Genomic DNA, 13552 nt, shown 5'->3' on the forward strand with positions numbered 1-13552 from the left:
CAGGCCTCTCAGGAGGCGCTGGCCTTTAACCGCAGCCAGAAGAGAGTCAGCAGAAATTTGATTGCCTTTAAAAAATCTGACTTCTTAAAAAATCTTAAACTGGCTGCATTACGTGATTATTTCTGAGATTCTGATACGTTTTTAACCATGACCTATACACAGTTCTGGTTTGAAAATGTATCTCTTAAAATAATCACTTTATGCAGTCAGCTTAAGATGGCTTACTAGCAACTAACTAATTACCCTAGCAACAACCTAGAAACCACCCCTGTAATGTCAACCTAGCGACCACCATAGCAACCAGCATAGCAACCATGTTATTTATGCGTTTTAGCTTATTGGATGTTGCGTTAATGCAGACAACTTTTGATCCGTGTGCCCGATTTTCATAAATGAGGTACCGTTGGAATCCTTGGATGAGGCCGAGTTCCGTGCCACTGATCAAACCCACTCTTGCAGTTCCTCGGAACCGCAATTCTAGTTGAAGTTATTGCTCAAATGTTAAATTCAACATTTCCTTCTGCACGCAGCCATATTGGATTTGAAAAGCATTGTGGGAAATGCTGTTTTACGACAACGACAACAGTAACTGTTTAAAGGTTTGCTGCCACCTACTGACTATATTTGTACTTGCATCCTGCACTGACAGTAAAACCATAATGGTGGTTATGATTTTAGACACTATCCAGGGCTGGACAAAAATACAGCAAAATGTACATTATTAATAGCGTCAGGTCTACCTCCAACATGTGTGTAATTTCCTGTAAAGGGATACTTATTCTTTCTTTTCCACAAAATAGCCTACTTAAAACTGTTCTACACACACACACACACACACACACACACACACACACACACACAAACACATACACACACACACACACACACAAACACACACACACACACACACAGCCTGAACTCTTATTGGCAGGCCCTCCTTATCAATTAGCTAAACTGACTTTAATGACTGTAATTCCCTCTAAGTGTCAGTGAACAGCACACACAAGGGTTGTTTGTGGCTTTGGTGTGGACTAAACAGCAGCCCATGTCTGATTTACATGCAGTGGCTTAGTTTAGCTTTGCTGCGCTGCACTGCTCAGCAGTCAGCAGATCTGCACGGCACTAGGGATTAGCCCCAGAGGCACACAGTGGAGGAGTGAATGACAGTGGTTGACAATGCCACCAGTGCCACTTGCTACAGTGAATTCCTAACCATTTATGCATCATGTATTAATTTAGCTGTCACACTTTTATCCACAGCAACTTACAAGTGAGGGATGTCATTTAAGCTACAATGCAGCAGGAAAGCTTAGATGAGCAATACATATTTATGTAAAATGCAAGATAACCAGTGGTTGGTGGTGCAGAAGTGAAGTAGAAACCAGTGGATGTTCAAGAGAGATAGTAGATAGAAAAAAAAACAGTGCATGGTATATGTTTAAAGGTGTCTAGGAGAGGAGTTAATCTAGGAAGAGCTGGGTCTTAGAGCGTCTTGAAGATAAACCAATGTGTGTTTTCACTCTAGAAGATTAGATTTCTGGAAGGTCCTGGAAGAGTAATTTGACTTTGAGGGGAAAGCTGTAATAACAGCATCAATACAGATGAGAAATTCACTTCAATCAAACTTCAAATATTAACATAATGCTTGTGGTCTAGCCAGTCTGCTCCACATTAACTCAGACCCTCTTTCAGAAGATTCTTGTATTAATTATTTTCATTTTTATATTTTTATCTCACTACTATCTGTGTCTTGTGTATTTTTATGTGACATCAATGTATCTAGAAAAACATTTGACACAGTCTTGTTATCCATTTATAAATTATGTGTGTGTTTTGTTGTTACTATTGTGGTTTTAACAGTAGATAGGACAGTCATTTATTGTGTCTTGTCCTTGTGAATGTTTTGCTGTTTTCATAGGCGGTAGAATCCAAATGGAAGAAACACACAGGGTAATGTGCTCCCATTTCTAAGTGATTTTGCCTGGAAGAGTTTCAGAGAAATGTACTACCTATGAATAATTTGTCACAATAGTCTCACGTCAGTTCACATACAGCTGTATCTGCTTTCAAAAAAAAAAAAGAAAGTAAAAAGAAAACAGACTGGAAATTTCACAAATGTTTGCCACAATGTGGTGGTGGTGTTCTACTGCTAAGTATTTGTGTTCATCATGCTGGGGAGTACTGTAACTAAGTAAGGAAGTAATGTCTGTGGCAGACACAGGTAACCAGATAGCCAGGGAATTCCTCTTCCTCTGAAACCCTTTAACCTCTTGAAATGTTAGCAGTGTGCAGTGCTCATTTCAGTCAATACATTGATCCCATTGAAAAAGAATAGGATGTTCATTAAAATAATCACTATTGTGAAATTGACCCCGGCAATTGTCCCCTGTGTCTATGTATGCTTTACTCACATACTGCAACTGCAAATAATTGGTAGTATGTGTGCCTAGTTTTAGATGTCTCTCTGATTTGGAAGAAATCTATTATTTTATAACTACTGCTGATAATTAGAGTCACTCTAATCCAGTGAATATCCAGTGCTAATGAACATTATGTGTTATTGTTTGAAACTCAATGAACTCCAGGAGTGTCACACAGTTGAATGAGATGATATACCTTCCTGTTGTTTTTCTAATGAATTTGTCAGATTGAAAACATAGCATGTTCTCCTCTCTTTGCATGTAAACTTATGAGCTTTTTTTTTTCAACTTTCAGATGAAGATACCTTTGAGCACAATTTGAACCTATTTGAACCACTAGGTGTCGCTGGAGAGTAATTGGGGACTGCTGACATAACTACTACAAACCAGCTGCTTTTCAAGTAAGAGGTATGACTTGTACTGTCAAATAGAGGCATACTCAGGTGTACCACTGGGAATTCCTAACAATTACATTTATCAATGAAAATTTTAATATCCCAAGAGTCCTCAGCCAAGAGAATACAGTTTGTGAAATCCGCCTCAAGGTTAAGTGACATCATTCTCTTCCTAGGCAGAAAGGAGAAGAGAGGCTTTGGTTTTCTACATGGTCTTTTGTTCTTACTAAAGCTAAAACAACACTTAAATATGAAGTAGTGTTCATATTGATTTAAAATGTCTCTTGTATTCAATTTGCTCACATACGAATAAAAGCCGTTATTTATGAATATGCTAATCATACATCAGCTTGAAAAATAGGGCAGCAATAACACAATGCAAATATTAAGACAAACACATACTACACTGTTATGTTGCTTTTGTTTGACACTGACATGCTCTGTGAAACTGTTTTGTTTAAGTAATCATATATTTTAAGTCTCCATTACTTATGTATACATGCGAGGGATACACAAATATTTATGGCATATTAACAACATTAATATTGGCTTCATGTTAGACCTCTGTGTCATCTTGCTGTATCGTTGCAATGTATTAGTGACCTTGGAGCAGTTAAGGTCACAGCAGTGTTTATCAAGTATAGCACAGCATCCCATTCATCAGATCACAGTCGTCCACCTTTTCTCAATGGACGTTGTGACTGACAGGTTTAGGAGTCCTCAACACAGGAAATCGTTAGCAGACCAGCAGCTTCGAGCACTGTCTGAGAGGCTATGATTCACCGTATTGATTCAAATGCGTATTTAGTGCATCTACAGTACAATCCACCACTTTACATTTCAGACTGATGTGTTGTTAAAATTGATATTTAAAGAAGCAATGGATAATGGAGAGGAAGGAAATAACTCAGGGTGTGTGTGTTTCTGTTTAGACATGACAACAGAGAGCACATATCATTGTGCCATCTCTCTGGTGGTGCCGAGTATCATTAAGTGTTTCAGTATAGGTTAATTGTTAAGGAAAAGCAGAAATATACGACAACTAACCAAACAGTGGTCCTAGTAGTTATGACATTAACTTTGTTTGTAAAATGATAAAACGGGACATTGTTGTGGAGCAAGTTGATTGTATTGCACACCCTGTAATGGATATTACAATTGCTCTTTGGAATGAATGCCTCACCAGGCTGCAGATGTGCTTTGCATCTGAAGTTTCCACTCTGTCTCAACAAAATTGTCTAATAAGTATGGATTAATTCATACTTTGTTTCATAGTTTACTCATAATTTGTCTGAGGAGGTGCTTTAGCCCTGCGTCAATCACCCCAATTACTGACATTAACACCATATATGTTTTAAGAATTTGACTCACTCAACAATAATGTAGTTACATTGAAAATGTACATTTATTGGTCTCAGAAGTTGTGCAGGGCAGCTCTAATATGTGTCCTTCATGTAATCTTGTGTGAAATTATTATGTGAAATTATTCATAGGAAGAGAGCTTACAGAAGCTGTTGAAATAAACATTTGTGTTATAGTTTATTCAGTTGAATTGTAAATATAAATAAAATATCATCTCAACATAAATGGAAGGCAATGGCTGCTGTCTGAAGAACACTTCCTTTTAAAAAGTATGTATGCAATACAATATCTTGTCAACAATTAATATTATTACAATTCATGCAAAATTCTAAGAAAATATAATTTAGTTTACACATATTGTGTACTGTCCATAGTACACAAACACACACACACAAGCACATATTAATGCGCACACGAACACACACACACACACACACACACACACACACACACACACACACACACACACACACACACACACACACACACACACACACACACACACACAACTTACAGCTGTGCAGGATTTAACCTAGGCACAGAAAGGTTAAGTCGAGAGCAGAGCAGGCAGCCCTATGTGCTTGGGGTTAATGAATAATTCAACCTTATGAATCATTGAGATACCCAGCTACTGCTAGACGGAACATGGTTGCACAGTCTTATTCTTTGAATTCTTTCCAACCTCAGACTTGTGTATGCTTTACATTCACACATATGAAGGGTAGGAAGGGCCAGACTAACACGCACATATTATCCACATATGCATGTGCAGTTACATGCTCATTCATGGAGTACATTTTGAATCACTGCATTTGCTACTAAGGCTTCTAGCATCATGGTGGAGCAATATGCAAAGTATATACGGAGTCCATATATCTTGAAGGTATAGTTGCTGTTTAGCTCAAAAGAACACATCGAAAAGACAGAAAGTGAGGAAGAGGGAGAGGGAGTGAGATATGGTGCATGTGACTGAAGGAAAGAAGAAAAAAAAGAAAGATAGGGGAACTCGACGGAGGAGATGCATTTAACTCTTCTCATCCAAGGGGCTAAAAGTGTCTCTTGGCGACAGCTGGTGGACGGCGTGTCAGGAGGGCTGCCTCTGTTTAAGCTGTGTCTGCTCTGCTTGCTACAGTATGCGCTGCTGCTGCTGCTGCTGCGGTGGCGGCTGCTGCTGTGTCAGATTAGAGTGGGGAACTTTAATGAGCACGAGCCCTCCCTGTGGTGGAGAGAGAAGGGGTCTGCTCTCCTGGGGCGGTTCTCTTGTGATCCCCCGCTGTGTGACAACACCATCGCTCCATGTCCGCAGTAGAGAGTGGAACCTTGGCGTGAAGCTTGTGCTAAAAGCACGAGGCTACATTCTGACTTTATTACATTAGATAGATAGATAGATAGATACTTTATTGATCCCCAGGGGAAATTCAAGGAATGAACATGAACATGAATACTTATGAACATATGTGTATGTTTGTACACATAAACAAATAATATAATGTATAATATGTATGTATGTATGTTATATGCATGTACATACAGTGTTTGTCTACTGCACAGTTACTTCCTGTATTTTAAGGACAGAACTTACATACAGGGTTCTCACGGGTCATGGAATTTCTGGAATATCATGGAATTTTGGAAAGTCTATTCCAGACATGGAATTTTATCATTTTTGGGGCAAAGTCATGGAATATCAGGGAATTTTATTGTAGCATTTTAAAATTTACTTGCCAAAATACATTAATATAAATAGATTTCCACACAGAATCGGTGTTTGTCTGGTTATTAGCTTTACTGCTTGCTTGAGTAGTTGTGGATTTTTGGATTTTTTTCACATATGACTTAGACTGGGAACCCTGTACATAAGCCTGCATACTGAATATGAGGTTTTACCAGACCATATGGGCATTTTCAGCTGCCCTTACCTTTACTCACTAAAGCCTTCATCCCTTCTTCATCTCTCATCTCTCAACTGAGAGTATGAAATGAGATTGTCCCCTTCTCCCATATACTGTAATGTCATGGGAATGACAGCTTCATCTTGGTTTAGTATGGCAGCTGAAGACCAAATTGACCTCTCTTAATACAGTGCACATTCTTGTGTATGAAGTCACACATACACACACACACACGCGCGCGCACACACACACACACACACACACAGAAAAAAAGGACCTTCACACCATATAATGACTGCACCCTGCTGTTTCTAGTGTAGTGGAATTGCAATCTCTTGGTTTGTTGTTTATATCAGGGCCAGATTAATAATGTGGCAGGCGGGTCTGAAAGGTGGGTCCATAATGATACACTTTTTGTCAAATTCAGCAAATTCATCCTCATGACCTACCAAAAAAAAAGATTTCTGTACTGTTCTGGTTCTGTAAATTGGACCAAACATAGTGGCTCAGACCAAACCATGATATAGTTTCAGTCAATGATATGTTCCCTGAGTAGCACTGAGAGTGTCATTTGTCCTGAAGGATTGAGTGTCCTGTTGATCTGAAATATTGACGACTCTGCCTCTAAGTCTGAGATTATGCAGGCTTGGAAGGCCCTGCTTGTCAGTGAAGCACAGTTCACGTTGTATCCCTAACCTTAAATTATTGTTGTATAATTGTTATCAGTTTCTCATTTAATGAAATGTTCAGTTTAACCATGCATATGTGCTATGCATTCTTTTTTGTTCATGAAGCCTCCTTCTGTGGAAATTTCCAGAGAGTAAGAAGAATGTATGTTGTAGGGTGTCTGATTGTCCTCATCCCAGGGACACAAACATAGCCTAGGTCATTGGAAGGTTAAAGGGTTTTGTAATATCCTTATCTCTGTTAATACTAACTGGTTGGATGGATGATTGATCATAAGAAGCCACAGAGCTGTGGGATTGTTACTTGACATTTCATGTGGGTAACACGTCTCCGGTGCCATGAATAAAGCTGCAGTCTCACACCAGTTGTCTTGGATTCATTTTGACCACATTATCATGGTAGTTGTGAAATGGTATGTTGGCCTGCAAATTGGGGGGGGGGTGCAGGCTGCATGCAGTAATTCTAAATTCTAATCTGTTATGTATGTTATTTGATGGAAGGCCCTGAGTCTAAACAAGTATGTTGTATTGTCAGTGATGGGCAAGCTAGGCTACTTACAAAATGTAGCTTGAATAGTACTGCCAGTACGGAAAAAAACAACAACTGGGAAAGCAGCCAGACTTCAGGCTACAGGACTACGCTCTGGGAGCATGAACATAGGGGCTCATGAACATGCTCCTAGAGTGTAGCACTGTAGCTGCCTTGATCTCTAACTGTTGGCTACAGCAACTCGAGCTACAGTATAGGTAAAACAGATTGTTTTGCCCCCCCCAACGACAGTACTCGTGTCCTCGAGAATCGCCAGATTTCCTTTTTTTTTAATAGCTTATAGAGTAGCTTGTAGCTTAGCTCACTACGTTTTGCACATCACTGTGTATTGTAAAGTATTGTTCTTTCAGATAAAATGAAATGAATGACTGGTTGACAACTGAAGAAGTATGTTAGACTGACTTCAGCACCAGGGACAGCTCCATACGCGTTACTGACAGTGTCAGGGACAGGGTTTTTCTCAATGCTTTTTTTTTACTTTTTTTTAAAGCGCCGTCTAATGCTGCTCCTTCTTGGAGAAACTACCCAACAATGTAGGTAGAGTACATGTCATTTAATTTGATCCATTCCACTGCACGCAACAAACAGAGCGCAGTGTTTTCAGTGTGAGATGCGCCCTGTCACCCTGGGCGCAGACATTCTCGCTTCAGCAGGCATGTTGGTTCACACACCAACTCTCGTGTGCGAACCCATAACCAACAGCCATCGCTGCCTGACGCTAAATGCTTTGCGTGCGGTTGACCAGACGTGGAGTGACCCAGACTGTATTTGGACCACTCTTTAGCAGGCTGCTGGCTCAAAACAGTATGTTTCTCCGGACATAAATTACTAAGCCTTTTTTTTTCGTTCACGTTTTTGCTTCGAAATTATCTGTTGGAAGAGATATGCTTCAAAACAACAGAAATAAATTAAATATTTGTTCTGTGACCTCTGACTGCAAAATTCAGTCACAGACTATGTTGTTTTCAATTATTTGTAAGTTTGTTGTTAAGTTTGTTCACGATCCGGTCCCACAGAGTTACCCGTCGAAGCGGAATCAGTTCACATTCCCTTTAATTGTGGGCATGATTAAACAGTGCAATTATCACAGTTAAATGGGGGCAAGGGGAAAAGAGAGCAGCAAGCATCAGCCCAGAGCACCCTTGGGAGTAGCAACTGTGGAGATGTACGGCAATCCTCTCCCTGTGAAAGCCTTCCATTCATTTATTGCCAAATGTCGACTGCTAAGAATAGCCAGTAGCCTCTGTTTAGAGACGCTATGCTCTCGCTCTCTGCTTTGATTCCCTCGAGACGCGCTTGACGCTTCCACGCTCGCGCGTGCACAGCTGCCCAATAAGCACTCAAAGACAGTTTTGTGCAAAAAACAACAACAAAAAAAACATCATACACCTGACAGTGATATGTCAGTATTCAGAGAGTGGACAGTTAATAAACCCCACCCAACTTCTCTCTCGACTCGGCTGCATTCAGCTTAGTTTTCTTTAACACACCCAGAATTCCAGGCAAGTGGAGGAAAAAACATCTGATGACCGTGACGGTATTTGGCTATCATCAGAGGAGACAGAATAGGCTCACAGTAGCAGAGGACGTTAAAACGCTTATGCTCTGGAGTTGGACGGCAGTAGTGGATAAGCGAATCAATGCGAGGCTCTTCGTGCGTCATGTGCTGCAAGTGTTGGCCAGAGATTTTGGGGAAGGCGCTCTAGCTGCATTAAATTGATCAGTTGCTCATTATACCTCAACCTGCCAGCTGACCGGACCCCGACGCCCCTGCCCTCCAATTTTGATTCGTAGACAGATCCTCCACGCGAAAGTCCCCATACCACACCAACCCGCCTCTTCTTCCACATCAGCCACCTCTTTCTGTCCCCTGGGGCGCTGGACAGAGAGCAACGAGAGCGAGGGAAAGCAAAGCAACGCAAGGAAAGAGAAGGACTGGACGCAGGTTCTTTTTTCCCCCTCAAAATCAAGCGGGATGAGTCCCCGAGGCGCAGGAGGATGAGGTGCGAGGCTCCAGCGACTGTCCATAGTTTGGTGGTGGAGAACACGGGAGACCACCAAAAGCTGGAGCTGTCTTCGTTGTCATACTCTGAGGATTGATGATGCTACTTTCAATGTCCGTACGTACCTCCGTTGGATTTTACCTAGCATGGATTGCTTTACCAGCACAGGAGTGCAGATGATGGCTGTGGCGAAAAGGATGCCGTCTGATATATGAAAAAAACATAATTACAGCTGCAGGGAATTAACAAACATTTTATGATTATAATTCTTTGGAGAATAAATAACGACGAGTGTGATGAAATATTAACAAATGTCACATGCAATTGTCACTCGAGAAGCTCGGTCGTCTGAATGTGAGAGGAAAGCTTGCGAAAGGTGGCGGAAGGTAGCATCCACACTGTACCAAACATTGCGGATGTTACAAAATAAATAAATAATATTTCTCTTCTTCTTTTAATATCAGTAACATCAGTTGCTGCAGTCATTACACTTAAATGAAAAGACATGCTAAATGTAACGAACGATAGCATTTCAAATGCAATTATTTTTTTACTCAGCCATTATGGTAGCACTACTGTGTTCATGAGAGAAATCATATGAATAGCTAAGGAAAGCCTCAGAGATGTATGACCAGGCAAACGCATTGGGAGACATTTAAGACTCCATGAAAATGGAATCTCGGGAGCTCATTAATCCATTCTTGTTAATGCACTAATTCTTCATCGGAATATGTTGTTCTTGATAGCTGACTTAAGCACCAAGTGAAGGACAAGCGCTCTGCATTTGGAGGTGGGCAGCAAGAGCATCAGCCATTCAACCGAAACCGCACGTTTTTTCCCTCTTCCACGCATTTTTCACACCTCCACTTCCCTATAAATACAAGCATCGATCCGCTATTAATGGGCTTGTGTTCTCAGACCAACCGTCTCTGATATGACACCGTGAGAGTACAATACAGTTATACACGTATGAAGTCTTGAAGCAGATGGGATGTAATGTGGTGTGGTCGCGTTGAATATTCGCCTTCTTCTCTGCTGCTTCATAAAGACTGGCCTTTGGTGTCGATAGAATGGCTCGGTTTGATAATGAGGTACCGTCCAGGTATGGTGGAGGACCTGGCCCAGGGGGGCCCGGTCGCGGCGGCAGTAGACAAGGTGGCCCGCCGGGAGCTCAAAGGGTGTACAAGCAGTCCATGGCCCAGCGAGCCAGAACTATGGCCCTGTACAATCCAATACCAGTTCGACAGAACTGCTTCACTGTCAACCGTTCCCTGTTCATCTTCAGCGAGGACAACTTTGTGAGAAAATACGCCAAAAAGATCACCGAATGGCCATATCCTTTTAATGTCCTCACCATTACAACTCTGTCCCCTGGAGTGAAGGTACAGTTGGTGTATGCCCAAATACATACAATCAAGGTGTTTTCTACATAGCATAGCAAACATTCGAGGCCAATATGGGCTACAATTGTTCAGCGTTTTCTTCTCGATTAATTTGTTCATTAGTCTGTTAATATGACGAGGGTACATGTTTCTCAGGACAGGTTATTTTAAAATGTATTGTAAAACACTATTATTATTATTATTATTATTATTATTATTATTATTATTATTATTATCGTGTTATTGTGAGTATAAGGCTTGTAAACTGTAATATTATTCTTATGCATGATGTGTGACATGAGGGCCTGGAGATTGGCGCTTCCAAAGCTGTGGCTTGGAAGTGGCGTGGCGGCGCTGAACTGGCGATTGCTGATGTCAGCAATGTGCAGTTTGGGCTCAGCATCACACGAAACTCAAAACGAAGTGGGGTGGGCATATACGTGTGTGTTGGGGTTTAGGAGGCGGGCATGGGGTACGCAGCCATTTCCCTTTTTCCAAGGGCTTCAGGAGAATGAGGGACAGTGTGAGCCAGGTCCCTCCTCTTTCACGTATTCCGTGCTACCGTTTTAAAGGGCACAAGAACCATTTGATATTATAGAATGTTACTCTTCTGGTACTTATTGTAGAACAGTGAGACTTCACTATAAGCAGATTGGGATGGCAGCTAATGGTATGGTTGTGTGTAATTGTTGTGTTTATAATACTTTCCTTTAGAGAACTTCAGAGAGTAATGGTTTGCACAATGTCACCTATCATAGGCTGCCCATGAAGAGTTTTGTAGTAAGAACTAAGGGGATTGAAGGAATTTGAGGGATGGCCATTGTTATGTTATGGTGCGCTTCACTATAGCTGTCTGTAAATACGCCATACCCTAATGCAATAAGCAACATTTGTTTGATAGTCTTTTGTTCACTGCAATGCAATGTTTCAGTTTTAAACCTGGCAGTGCATCAACACTTCCAAAATCATCTTGGGCATACACTGTGTGCGCATAAGATGAGAAAGCATAAAAATATAGAATCTATAGATATATTAGCGTGGAGCATATTCCCTGCATTTCCACTCCATTCTGACTTGTGGGCAGTCGCTGTATGTCTGACCCCTGTCTCACTTTTCACACCACAGAGCCACAAAGCAGATGGTTTTCCACTAGTGTCACATCATGCAGGTCTGCTATCACATTAAAGTGCCATATTGAAGTGCCTTAGTCCTCCCCAAACATGGTGCATCAGTGCTTGGTAGTGTGTGTGGCAGGACATTTCTGGAAAGTAGTGGTCAATATAGACCATTCTTGTTGTTTTAAGAGCTGCTATAAAGAAATCTCAAAAGAGGGGTGGTCTTATACCATGTTGGTTTGACGGTGTCTGGTTTTGCTACATATTTGATATTTGAGGCTATTCTTAGCTGCATTGTCTAATGCCCGTGTGGTTGTGGCGCCTCTATCTCTGCCTGCTGTTGTGTTTGACTGTACCTGGATTCGGAGATTAAACTTGCTCTTGAATAGACTATCAACATGCATGTTATGAATCACCTGACTATTATTTGGCCATGTCACATTAGTTTCACATGTACTGTAATCTGATTTCAGTAGTAGAGAAAGAGAAAACCTTGTCTTTCTTTCTTTACTTATTATCACAGGCTGGCTGCTGCTTTTCCCATCACATCACTTGTCAATCTTATGCCCACATAAATGCACAACCAGAGCACCCTGCTGCCTTCTTCTATTGCCCCCGGGGCATTTTCTGTGGTACATAGAATGGTCAAAACAAACTGAAGAAAAATGCCTGCTCTCAGCCGTGGGATTCAGGCTGTGTGTCTGCTCTGTGTGCATCTGGCCCTGTGACAGCGAGAGCACATGCCAACCTCATGTCGGGTCACACCTGAGGTCGTCTGATGTCGAGCCTGGCCCTGGTTGTTAGGATTGCAATGTCCTTCCATTGGACCAGTTGGCCAGTTCAGGGTACTCAGTTTTTCCCACATCAGCATTCCACGATCAGGTAATACTATTGATTAGGTCTTTGTTGAACATGTGCTGTCCAAAATTCACAAGATTAGTGGGTTTGGACAGAATGGTGGACTTGAACATCCAAACCCATGTCAACGTCTGTTACGACAGACAGCAGGTATACCAGTATTATGCATGTAAAGGTAGCCAATCTAAACATTTAAACAAACATGGTTTGTGCCTTGCGTACATCATTATAAAGCATTATGCATACATAACTATTTGATTTACAGTGGAACAGAAATTGCATGCTGAAGCTATCAGAGGTAAAGGCATCTTTTGGAAGAGAATGCTGGCCTCGCGATTGAACGTATGGAACAATTTCCTAAAGCAAATATATGTCACCATATACATGTTTCTGAGCATTTCTGTGATAACGCAGATGAATATCTAAGGGAAATAGAGCTCTGAGCAACTTCAGGTATCCTTGCCTCCCCTTTTCCCTGAGTATTGAATGGACTGGCCATCAGGATAGCGATCCTCCCTGCCTTTACTGCCGCATACAGACCCCCTCTCTTGCTACTGTAAATGGAATGTAACCTTATACAAATGCCTGCTAAGAATAGCTCCATTGACCACCTTATGAAATCGTATAGCAGTGCTTAACTGTGTGTGTTTGTGTGTAGGAGAGGTTGCCACACATGGTGTGTGTGTGTGTATGTGTGTGCGTGTGTGTTTGTGTGTGTGTGTGTGTGCTTGCGTGCGTGTGTGTGTGTGTGTGTGTGTGTGTGTGTGTGTGTGTGTGTGTGTGTGTGTGTGTGTGTGTGTGTGCATGCATGTGTGCGTGTGTGTGCGTGTGTGTGTGTGTGTTTACCACTGCTGTGTGTGCTCCCTAAGTCTTCAGAGGTATAGTCACA

The 13552-nt window shown here is 41.5% G+C and overlaps 1 protein-coding gene across 1 annotated transcript in view; it reads left to right on the forward strand.

Moving 5' to 3' along the window:
• The first annotated feature begins 10378 nt into the window (after positions 1–10378).
• cacna1aa (calcium channel, voltage-dependent, P/Q type, alpha 1A subunit, a) overlaps positions 10379–13552 on the forward strand; it is a 93557-nt gene continuing 90383 nt past the window's right edge. Inside the window, exon 1 of the mRNA XM_076266688.1 lies at positions 10379–10641. Coding sequence (XP_076122803.1) covers positions 10379–10641 — 263 coding nt within the window. The remainder of the gene's footprint in view (positions 10642–13552) is intronic.

The sequence above is a fragment of the Alosa pseudoharengus genome, unplaced genomic scaffold (assembly GCF_046254945.1).
Source record: "Alosa pseudoharengus isolate Yale_2024_CS ecotype anadromous, Long Island Sound unplaced genomic scaffold, YU_APseudo_1.1 YU_APseudo_1.1_scf_4, whole genome shotgun sequence".
Classification (NCBI taxonomy): domain Eukaryota; kingdom Metazoa; phylum Chordata; class Actinopteri; order Clupeiformes; family Clupeidae; genus Alosa; species Alosa pseudoharengus.